Source organism: Girardinichthys multiradiatus, chromosome 8 (assembly GCF_021462225.1).
Source record: "Girardinichthys multiradiatus isolate DD_20200921_A chromosome 8, DD_fGirMul_XY1, whole genome shotgun sequence".
Classification (NCBI taxonomy): Eukaryota; Metazoa; Chordata; class Actinopteri; order Cyprinodontiformes; family Goodeidae; genus Girardinichthys; species Girardinichthys multiradiatus.
Genome location: NC_061801.1, coordinates 30030322 through 30042621, shown reverse-complemented (window position 1 = coordinate 30042621; position 12300 = coordinate 30030322). Strand labels below are relative to the sequence as shown.

The 12300-nt window shown below is 38.6% G+C and overlaps 1 protein-coding gene across 2 annotated transcripts in view; it reads left to right on the top strand.

Moving 5' to 3' along the window:
• Window positions 1–8371, top strand: part of LOC124873140 (matrix metalloproteinase-17-like) — a 134978-nt gene extending 126607 nt beyond the window's left edge. For both annotated transcript variants that reach the window (XM_047373668.1, XM_047373669.1), the window contains exon 10: window positions 5617–8371. In XM_047373668.1, the coding sequence (XP_047229624.1) occupies window positions 5617–5942 (326 nt within the window). In that variant the 3' untranslated portion in view covers window positions 5943–8371. The remainder of the gene's footprint in view (window positions 1–5616) is intronic.
• Window positions 8372–12300: the final 3929 nt, after the last annotated feature.

Sequence of the window (12300 nt, the reverse complement as noted above, 5' to 3'; positions counted from 1 at the left end):
AGACCAGCCAAGCTGAACATCAGCTGATTCCAGTCATCAGCTGATTTCGTGGTGCATCTCAAACATTAAGAACTTCACAAGACTTTTGGAAATCTTGTGGAGATTCCACAGCTCAAAGCAGTTTCAACAGCTTGTAATTAACCTGTGTTCAACATACAGTATGTTAATAAAATGGATTATTAGGCCATACACTTTAAATTTTACACATCCTAATTGTTTCTATTACTCAATAGAAATGTCACAGACCACATAAAGTATATTCCCTGTGTAGAAATATGTTTTACTTTAACTGTCATGTATATTTGCTATTTAATTTCAAGAACAAAAGCGTGGAATTCTAAGTTAAGGACCTCAGCTCTTACTCATCTCTCTATCAGAGGAAACTATTCACTCAAGCACTAAAGAGTTACAGACCTTGGAGTTCTTCCAATGTGAGCTATTACAGACGAGAGGACATTTTTCATTTCGCTCCTTTTCTTTATTTTGTTCTTTTTAATGAAGCATTGCAATATGTTTTTGTATCCTGCTCTGCTTGTTTGGCTCCGTCACTAAGTTAGTGAAGAAAATGAATACGATTCAGCTGGCCTTGTCCAAGGCGGTAGTCTTCCACCTAACAAACTCTATCTAAGTTGTATGGGAAAATGGATGAGTATATAAAGCATTGTGTCTGTTAAAAGAGTTCATTAAATTCATCATTTAGTGTGAGAGCTTAGGACCTTATTCAGGGGCGATTGTAGCTCAGTGGGAAGAGTAGTCGTCTTACAATCCGAAAAGTGGTGGTTTTGATTCCTGCTTTCTCTTGCCGCACCTTACTTCAAGCTGCCCACCGATCTGCATATCTGTGTATGAATGTGCGTGTAAGGATTGTGATTATTGATTAAATAATATTTATCAAGAATTATAATTTAAAATCATAATTTGAGAAAAAATGTTTTATTACTTAACCAAAAATCATTACTTACGCATAGAAATCAGAGATGTCCTCTGGTGTTGTGATTATGGGCTCAAAGGTCTTTAATAATTACAAATTATCAACCAAAACCACCAACTGTCACTGTTTACTCAACCACTTCACCGAAGGTGGGGGAACTTCGACCTTGTTTTGACAGATAAATCACTCTTGCACGAAATAAACACAAACGCTCCTCTTAATTATATATATGAAGATTTATTGAAGCCAAATAATCCTGGTATACCCTTATTCTGGTCCAAAACCTTCACCTAACTAACAAGCACTGTTCTACACAAAGGGAATAAAAATGACTACCTAACAATAATAATAAAAGAAAAATATATATGCGCATTTAGTGTCTATGAAGATCAAACCAGCAGTTTTATGGACAAAATGTGTAATTTGGGTTAAATGGAAAGAGAAGTCCTCCTGGGGTGTTGATGTCTCGATTCCAGTGGTCAGCTGATAAAACGGTGAGCTGGGTGCTCTTAGCCACTATCAGCTGATCGCACAAAATCTCAGACAAAGGGTCATAAAACTGAGGTGGTAACTCAGTGGAAAATCTCCAGCAATAAAACTGGAACAAAGAGTGGTCGGGCAAGGCCCAGACCACAGTTGCCTTGAATGAAAAACCTTTAAAAGTCCAACTTCTAACTCCTGGCTGATTTGAGATCAGCCGGACAAAACATTAACCACGCACAATTCAGCAGCACTTGCGCAGCAAATCAAAACACCACTCAGCATAAAACAATTCAATCAGTATTGCGTGCAATAAGTTAATACCTTAGACTAACTACTGGTGATTCTAAATCACCTTCACTATGCCTCATCCTGCCCAGACCTCTAAATACACCTATCCGGTTTAATATAAAAAGAACAAAATTACTTTGACGTTGATTTCTTCTCTCCACCGGTTAAGGATGGGTCAGGTCTGACGAAAAATGAGGGGAGTGGGACCACGCGTCTGTGATCAAAATAAGAAAAAAAAAACGAACAGTAACTTCTCATCCGTCCAGGAGGGGAAAAGATGAAGAACCATTTAGTCGACTGAATAACAAGGAGTAAACTCATCTCCTTGGAAATAAAACCTCTGTAGGTTTTCACCTGCGCCGGGTGTCGGTGCGGTCTTCGATCGGCGAATAAATCTGCTGATCTTTGTGTATCAGACAGATTTCCCGCTTTCAAGCACTTCCGGGAATTGCCTTGTGGAGCAAAAGTTCGCCTGCGAGCTTTTGTCTCTCCAGATATGCGCCTCCGTTGCGCTGTCCTGTGAGACATGCGGGAAATGGCAACAAAACTCTCCATCAGTTTATACTCCCAGTGACGTCAGAGCTGCGACGTGCTTTACATGATGACAAAAAACATTTAAAGAAGTACATTGCAGTGGCATGAAAAAGTAAAGAAAAGTTGGACTACAGATTAAAATAATGACCTCAACTTTTTAGTAAAATCGTGAGACTAAAGGTGGAGGTAATTCCTAAGAACCCTTCTGACCTACCACGTGCCTGGATAACGGGGTAATATTCCGTTAAAACTTATCTACGTCCAGACCAAGAGTCAGAGCCTTCTTAGAGCTCTGTAAGCTTCCCCCAAACTATTGTTATTGTTATTTATCATTTATTCCAGAGTAACATCCTTGCAGAAAAATGTATTCTGTAGACGTTTATTTTCAGTCCAGAACCAATTTTTGACTCTTTATTCAAGAAAAAGATCTCGTGGTATAAATATTGTCCTAAAAATTGACATCATCACAACAAGGTGCACAGAGCCAGACCACATTTGGTATTTGGCAACTTCAATTAACTTAGGTGTCCTGTAGTAAAACAACAGGTGGAGTGTTGAGTATATCAGGAACAGTCTGGTGTAATATTGCAGTTATGAAGGGAAAACTGCCCATAAGATTTGGCATTGTTGGTCCGCTGGCCAAGACAGTTACCTAAATAGATTTTACGCAAGCAAAGCTATGATGCTGTTTTTTAGATAGGATGAACATAGACGAAGGTTTTTTCTTTTAAATGGAACCAAACTCCATGTAAAAGAATAACTCCGTCCCCAGACAAGTTCTGAAAAATGCCACCAAACTGCGCAGTACCAAGTATGAGGATGTGACGAGGGGGTTTAGCGGGCATGTGGCCAGGAGGACGAGAAAAAGTGGCAATTTGGTATATTGAAACATGATTAGTGAGTAGAGCGACGCTGATAGTTTCGCCATGGATAGGTCTTACAAGGTGGAGGATTTTAGACCCCCCTCATCACAGGAGGTTGAGAGAGGCATTATGAAGCCCAGCGGGCCTGAGCCTTATCAGTTCGAGCCCCTGGCTCAAGGCGCTGACTCTGCAATGCCCAAAGCCATTACGGGGTATGTCAGAGTGAGATGTATTTATACCCGAACCTTGAGCTGTGACACAACCATGTACCAAGCTGTACTGTTTGAACCAATTGGAAAATTCAATTGCAGTAGCCACCGTTCAACCCAAAGAGGGCAGCACTAAGACGGTTATAGGACAAATATTGCAGAATTAAACAAGTTTACATTTACAAAAATAGAACATTAACATAAAGATAGCACACTTAAGACCCAGGGGGTGTAGTTCATCTTTAATTTAACAAAAGAAATGCCACAAAGGAAAAAAAAATAGCCATGTATTGCATGTCTACTGGTCTTACAGTATTTATGATACATGCTCCTATTCAGGCATTTGATGTTAATTGTTCTGGTTGGATGATAACTTTGCTACAGCACATCTAATTATGCATCAGAAAATACAAGCCTGTGACAGCACATTATGTCTAATACTAATGTGTCCAGCGTGCCTATTATTAGTTGTATATCCGCTGAATAAAGGGTGTACTTTAATTTCAGTTTTTTGCTGTTTTTGCGTTAACTTGATTCTTCAAGAAAGTGCTGGAGGTTACCTGTTGCATGTGATAATTTATGTATTAAAGTGATTTTTAAGCTGTTATCACTGTAAATCTTCCTGATATTTTTTATATTCCAGTCAGAGGTTTACTCATCACCATGTCATTTTGTTTTAAATGATTTATTCAAAACAAGAACTTGGTGCACAAGTTTGAATTTATTGTGAATTTTCTCTCCAAATTATACAAACAGGGTCAAATATAAAAAGAAATTCACCCTAACATTAGGTGAAATATCCTTTAGCAAGTTGCAGAGAACTTGCATGCTTTTTTGGACGTCAACAGGGTACCTGGCATAATTCAGCGTGAATATTTGACCAGTCTTCTTAGCAGAAATGGTTCATAAAATTGTTTGCTTTACAGGCACAGATTTGGCCTGTAATCATACTCCACAAATGTTTAAGATGGATAAAATCTGGGCCCTCCAGAAGCGTGTTAGCTTGCTTTATCCATTCCAAAACCAGTTTTGATGTGTGATTGATATCCCTGTCTAGTTGTGACACCAATTTGCGTTCAAGTTTTAACATATAGCTGTGGATTTTAGTAAAACATGAAGAATTTGGAGATAGTCCTGCTTTGTCATTATTTTGCATGATGCACCAATGCCATAGGCAGGAAAACAGTCCCATAGCATGATTCTACGACTGCCATGGGACTACTGTCTTGATTAACACCCTCTTAGTCCATATTGATGCGTAACTTGCTTTAGTGTGAACAGTGAAAGTGATGTTCTAATTTCCTGTATAGCAGGATCGAGCATTGGTGATTCCTGAGTTGATCTGGAAGAAACTATTTTGTTAATCTTTTTTTATATACGAGTGAACCGTTTGTTGAGGAGGTTGAAACTTTGATTCAGGTTGGTGTTTCAACAGAACAATGATCCAAAACATAATAAATATGATTTTGATATGGATACAGCGGGCAAACATTAAGCTTCTGGATTGAAGCTGGCCTCAACCTTACTAAATATTGGACTGTGCTTAAAATCTAGGGCTGTGCCTAGACACCAGCTAATTTCAATAAACTCATTTTTATCATGATTAATGGTCAGGAAAGATGTGTGGTTTATTTACAGCTTTTTCAACCACACTTTTTCTTTCCACACAACTTTCCATTATTATTCTTGGATACAGCCAGCTTCTTTAGCAGAGACCTTTTTTGGACAACGTTTGTTATGAAATGTCTCTGTGACTATCAAGTCAGCAGTCTTCCCAACAATGGCCATAACAAAGTATGTCTACATAAAAAAACTTTTTTCTTTACTGTGCTTTTCAGAAAAATATAATCACCAAAATTAACAGAAAGAAACACTTAAAAGATACCATTCCGTGTTTAGCGAATCTATACAAGTTTCGCTTCTTGAGTTTAATTACAGAAATTATTAAATAAATTCCTAATTTATTGAGATGCACCTGTATATATTTGAGCCTGCATGTGTAACTCTGACTCCATGTGGATTGGAGAAGATCCACAATCGATTCAACCTTGTGCACCTAATTGTAGTTTTAAAAATCATTAAATTTGTAGGCTGGAAAATTATTCCACTCACAACAAAGAATCATTTAAACAAATCCACAAATTATTTTTATATTCCAAGGGATGAAAATCCCGCACATTTTACATGTTTACACTGATGTTAGGACTCACTTTCAGAAATCCATTACTAAGAAACACAGTATAAATAATGTATTAAAACATTAAATTATTTCATAATAATTCTAACGCTATGTCTTTCCTCTCTAAAGGCTCAACGTACTTTTTCAAGGGAAAGGAGTACTGGCGAGTGCCAGGCAGTGACATGGAGGCGGAGACAGGCTACCCCCGCCTCATTGCAAAGGACTGGCTGCTCTGCACCGAGATGCAGTCAGACTCTCCAGACACGGACGCCAAAAGCACAGACACAAGGGTCAACGTGCACCGGCACCCAGATCATGCAGAGAACGGATATGAGGTGTGCTCCTGCACCTCAGACACCGCTTCACCTTTGGGCGTCTGGCCCACCATGTCAACACTCTGGCTGCTGCCACCTATGTGGACGGTCTTACTGAGCTTCTGCTCTGAACAGCTATGATGCTGAAACATGGGACAAAGTTCATTAAAGCGGACTGACCAATAATTAAAAAATGTTGATATTACATGATTTGTATTTTTTTGCTTTGAGTTTGCAATTATTTATTCTATAAAGCCTTTTGCTATTGTTTTTTTATTGAATGATCAAACCACAACAACTCAGCAAGAAAGGTTTCACTCAACGGAAGCATTTTCCAAAAGCGGATTTTTTTTTTTTTTGCCTCCATGTGCTGCAGGCTTACCGCAGTAAACCCACACAAACTTAAAGTTATTTCATTCTAAGAATAAGTAGTTGCAAAGGTGAGCCATATTTCAACACATAATGTAGAAAATACACTTGAAAACATGGCTAGGTGAAAGAAATTACAAAAATCCAAAACAACCAAAAAATGATACAGTGCTATGTAAAAGTATTTGCCTCTCAGAAATTATTTTCCCCTTTTTCGCTTTTTTGGCAGACTTAAATGTTTCACGTCAAACGTTAATATCAGAAATAGGTAGCTAAAGTATCTAGAAAATGCAGTTTTCAAATGATGATTTAATTTGTTAAATTATAACTTAACTGTGAGAAACCACATTTTTATGGTTCCAAAGCCCTCAGGTGTGGACCCTTCTGGTAGCTACAACTACCATTAAGCAATTTGGATAACTGGGTAAAATCCCTCCACACATTATTTGTAGGGATTTTGCCCCACTCTTCTTTAAGTATTGTTTTAATTCAGTCAGATTGGAGGTTTTTTGAGCATGACCAGTCTGTTTAACGTCTTGCCTCCCGTCCTTTGACAACGCCGCCATGTAACCTTTATTTTTTGAGTTATTCAATGGTGGACTTGCTTGTTCAGTTTGGATCATTACCTTGTCTGTATAACCCAAGTGAGTTTTGAGCTTAAAGTCAAGATGCTCATTTAGGATGTTCTGTGAAAGAGCAGATTTGTGGTCCCATCCATTGCGAAAAACCATGCAGGTCCTGAAGCAGCAAGCAGCCCCAGACCATCACACTACCACTGCCATGTTTGACTGTCAGCATGATGTTCTTTTCTAAAATGTTGTATTAGTTTTATTCCATTTGTAAAATGCAAAAATATTACACTTTTAGAGTACACTTTAAAGTACACTTTTAGAGTATTTTCCCAAAGATCTTGGAGATCATGCAGATACTTTTTGGCAAAATGTAGATGAGCCTGTTTGTTGTATTTGGTCAGCAGTGAATTTTGCCTTGAAACTCTCCTAAGGATGACATCTCTTTGACCTTAACTGAGGCAAATGAGGCCTGCAGTGTGTTAGATGTTCTTCTGGGTTCTTTTGTGAGCTACTGGTTGAATTGTTGATTTATACTTGGAGCAATTTTGATATGCCTACCACTCCTGGGAAGATTCACTACTGTTCCATGTTTTCCCAGATTGTAATTAATGGCTTGCTTTGTGGTTTGCTTGACTAAACCTCAGAAATTGATTTATAACCTGTTCCAGACAAATAGATTTCAATGAGTTTGGTAATGATCTGTCCTTGACTTTCTTTAGATACGACCATAATGTGTTGCTTTATGATAGAGTATCTTTCAGGCTACTTCATTTTGACAGAAAGGGTCTTGTCAGTTGAGCCAAAAACCACAAAAATTTAAAGATGAAAAAGGGGGGGGTTTCACATTGGGCCAGGTTGGTTGGATAGCTTTTTTTCCTTTAATTAATAAAATTATCATTTGAAAAATAAAATGTTTTTTGTATTTAATATTTATTTGACCTGAAACATTTAAGAGTAGCAAAAAGCAAAAAACCGAAGAAATCTATAAACGGGCAAATACATTTTCATAAAACTGTAAATTTAGACTGTTGTTATGCAAATTGTTTAAAATGTTCCAGTCCCAACATATTAATGCCAAAGTTAAGACATCTAATTTAGAAGAAAGGGAGTTATTCTCTTTGCACAGACACATGAACATAAAAAAATAAATACAATCTTTTCTTGTTTGTGATGGAAAACATTCAAAAAAACACAAAACCCCTTTTAAAGTGGAAAGTTGAATAACTTATTCAAACATATGTCAATCAGTAAGCTTCTTGCTGCTTATGAGTATGAATGTTTATACGCTGCTCCTCCTGAGTAGGTGGATCGACAGTTTCCTCACCATAATCTTTTGACTCTACTCCAAAATGAGGACCTCCTGTTCATCTGTGGGCTGCGAGCATTTCTCACAACTTCCCTGCTGTCAACTGAAGATTCCATATCCTGGTTTATTTTATTGCCTGCAGCTGCATCATTGTGGGCACTGGATTTATTCTTTGCTGTAAAGCTATATTTACCTATAAACTGATATATTTGACGGGAGATGATTTTTGCAGCTATTGCATCACCAAGTGGACTGTGTATATGTTAAGCTGTGTTTTTAATGTATAATATTTTTGTAGAAAAATATTAAAATAATAAAACTGACTTACATTTGTGAATTCTCATTTGAGCCCACACAGTGTGTGAGCTCAAACGATACAGTGGGTTTTGAAAGGTACAGGTGCAATCAGAGGTTTACATGCACTCATGATGCTCATCACCTTGGAGGGTTTATTAGTGCATTTATTGTGTTCTTTTTTGTCTGTCAAATAATAATACAAGAAACTAATTTAAAGACTTCCAATAACAAATGAGAGCCCAAGTTTGGTTATATTGTCAGTTTTCATTCATATTGGCTAAAAATTATACATGGTCTGAAATATACACATAAACCTTTCCTAATATTTGGTTAAATGTCCCAAACAAGTTTTACCCAGCCATGTGCTTTTGTAGCCATAAACAAGCTTTCTTTTTAAATCCGTTAGTTTCCTGGCTGAGATCTGGGGGGTGTTCTAGCAGGTTAATATTAGATTGCTTTACTCATTGTCTCATTTGAACATTCAGTTATGTCCAGGTTTGCTGATTTGAGATAAAATTGAGGAATTATGAGGCAGTCTTTGATACACTGAGTGAAGAAAATTGATACATTTGATAGCAAAAAAAAAAAAAACAAGTAAAATGAAAACAGCAAAAATATTACCAAATAATTTAAAAAAATGTAGTTTTAGCTGATCCACCTCAAAAGCTTACTCACAATGTTGAAAATTCCAGGATTTTTTGATGTGGAAACAAGGAAAACTGGGATGACAAAGCTTTTTCTACATATAATGTGTGAAAAATATTCTGTACAATTCACCTGAAAGAAAATGTCAGAACAATACAAAATAAAAATAAAAAGGTGCAATAACCTGAAGCATAGATTACATATCCTTAAATTCTCTTTGTTGTTGCACATTTTGATTAAATATTAGCATTCAGTCATGTTTGATAGGAGTCTATCAGCATCCCACATTTTGATTTAGTAATATTTGCTTGGTCTGCCTTGCAAATGTTTTCCAAATCTGTTCAGTTGTGAGGGTGTCTTGTCCAGTTTCCCTCACCAGTTTCTGTTTTGTATTTTCAATAATTGTAAACTTCTCCTGACTGATACCTTTGTAGGTCGCTGATCAATTGTAAAACCTTTCTTTTATTAAAAGGATGCAACTGCAGAAAAGTCAGAAAGACCCTACTTGGATAGCTGACCTTTACTACGAGTTAAGAGGATTAAGTACATTTGATGGCAGGCGCAAACTCAAGAAGACTGAATGTTGACACCGCAACAAAAAATGGCTTAAAAATTATTAGTTCATAGGTATGCACACAGTTGCAACTGGATATGTTTTTCCTTTAAATAGTACATGGTAAATGTTATGTTATGGGTGGAAACAGTTTTAAAATTTTATTCCATGCCCTCCTTTGGACATCACAAAAATCTGACATTTTAACACTTTTTAGAAGCGGCTATAATTGTAACAGTGTGTGGCTTAGACAAAATCCACAAAAAAAAAAATCTAAATTGTGCACCCAATTCTTATTGTTAAAGTTCACTGTTATGATATGGAGTTTTGAAGAAAATTCAAACTGAAAGACTAACCTCCACCCCCGACCGTCCTATGACTCAACCGTGCGTCTCTCCTCCATCCAATCAGCGTCACATCCGCATGTGTCTTCAATCAATCATCCTCCGAGGCTTCGCTTTTAAGGACCTCCAGTCATGGATTTCCCGCTCTTTAGCTGAGCTTCGACCCTCCTCCGCCCCACCTCCACCATCTCCCTTCCATACTCCTCTTGGCTCTCTTACCTGCTTAGGCCTTCACTCCACCACCAGTATCAGATCCCAAGGGGGGAAGACTTATCTAATTCTAAGCCTAAGACGTTCTTTCAAGCACATGTCATTCTCAGCATTCATGTCTTCCTCCGGGGTCTTTGATGAGTGTGAGCATTTTGGGCAGAAATGTTGCATTGAGGCAGATGAAGATGGTATTGACAAGAGCTGCTCTCCATCACTTTGATATCCTTGCATTTTTCTCTGCAGTGGTCACTGCTGTTAATAAAGTATGCAAACAAAAACCTATCTATCAAATTGTGAGAGATCTGCTGACAGAGGATTATACAGAATGCCAGTGTTTCTTAAATATCAGAGAAAAAACAAACTGATGCAAGAATATTTGTTTGCTCTGACACATCCGACCTGGAGATCAAAGTCAGCTAGACGTCAAGTACAGTCCTCCTTTGGCAGACATAATGCACATAATGAAAACACATAATGAGCACCACAAGTTAGTTAGATCTCACCATTAACAAGTACAGACTGTAGATGCTGATGAGTGTTTGCGAGATTATGGATGTTTGTTAGTGTATTCTACCCCGCAGCAAGAAATTCAACCCAACCCAGCAGAATGCAAACTCAGAACTTTACTCTTTTAGAGGTAAAATTAAGTTTAAGAGTTTACAAAGTCACTCATTCACCACTTCTGCCAACAGCAGCATGTTTTCCTTCCTTTTTCCTGACACAATCCACTGGTGTTAATTAACTGGTGGAGAGCACCTGTACCCACAGGCGAACACAGCCGTTATTGGGCAGATCCTGTGTGGGGTGGGAGCTAACTAACAATTAACAAGCCATCTAGTTAATGTAGAATATTTGGGATGTTTCTGAAGACACTTTGTTCTGGGAAAAAATGTATGCTTGATCTTTGACATTTCACTTTCCAAGGTTTAAAAAGGGCAAGGCAGAACCAACCAATTACATTGCAATTAAAATATTCAGGACTTGGCAAAACTGCAAACAAAGCTGAGAGCCTGCAGTGGAACTCCTGACAGGATGGGTTGCTGGAGGGTGGCATATAGTAAACAGAAACAACAGGAAGAAAGTGGAAGAAAAATTTAAAATCGCCGTAATACAATGATACAGAAATTAGACACAAACACACAAGTGAAATGAACTGGAAGCCAGAAAGCAAAATGACTTGTAAGCATCTTCTGGTCATATCTAGAATCAATTCTAGACTAGTTTTTGGCACCCTTGGTCATTGTGGTCCAAATCTCTGGAATTCCCTTCCTCAACATCTCAGACTAGTTTCAACACTGTCCAGCTTTAAAAGTAAAATTATTTATTTTCTCAAGCCTTGGGATAGGCTTATATTCTTAGCTTGGGAAATCCTTATCTTTCCTGTTTTTATTACATTTATTTTATTCTTGATTTTATGGCACTTGAATTGGGCTATTTTTATTGTTTTATCGCTGTTTTATTATATGTATTTGTTTGCTCTTAGCCCATTAAGTCTTTGATTGTCATGTAAAATAAGTTTTATATATAAATTTGAGTGGTTGATAAGAAGGGTGACCGGAGGGTGTGTTCCAACTACAGGGGGATCACACTCCTCAGCCTCCCTGGTAAGGCCTACGCCAGAGTATTGGAGAGGAGAGTCCAGCCGATAGTCGAACCTCGGCTTCAGGAGGAGCAGTGTGGTTTTCCTCCCGGCCGTGGAACACTGGACCAGCTCTATACCCTCTACAAGGTACTTGAGGAGGAGAAAGCATTCGACTGTGTCCCTCGTGATGCCCTGTGGGGGGTGCTCCAGGAGTATGGAGTCAGGGGCCCTTTATTAGGGGCCATCCGGTCCTTGTACGAGCGGAGCAGGAGTTTGGTCCACATTGCCGGCACTAAGTCGGACCTGTTCCCAGTGCATGTTGGACTCCGGCAGGGCTGCCCTTTGTCACCGGTTCTGTTCATAACTTTTATGGACAGGATTTCTAGGTGCAGCCAAGGGCCGGAGGGGGGTCTGGTTTGGGGACCAGTGGATTTCGTCTCTTCTTTTTGCGGATGACGTGGTCCTGCTGGCCCCCTCTAGCCAAGACCTACAGCATGCGTTGGGGCGGTTCGCAGCCGAGTGTGAAGCGGCTGGGATGAAGATCAGCTCTTCCAAGTCTGAGGCCGTGGTACTCGACCGGAAAAGGGTGGCTTGTCCTCTTCAGGTTGGAGGGGAGCTCCT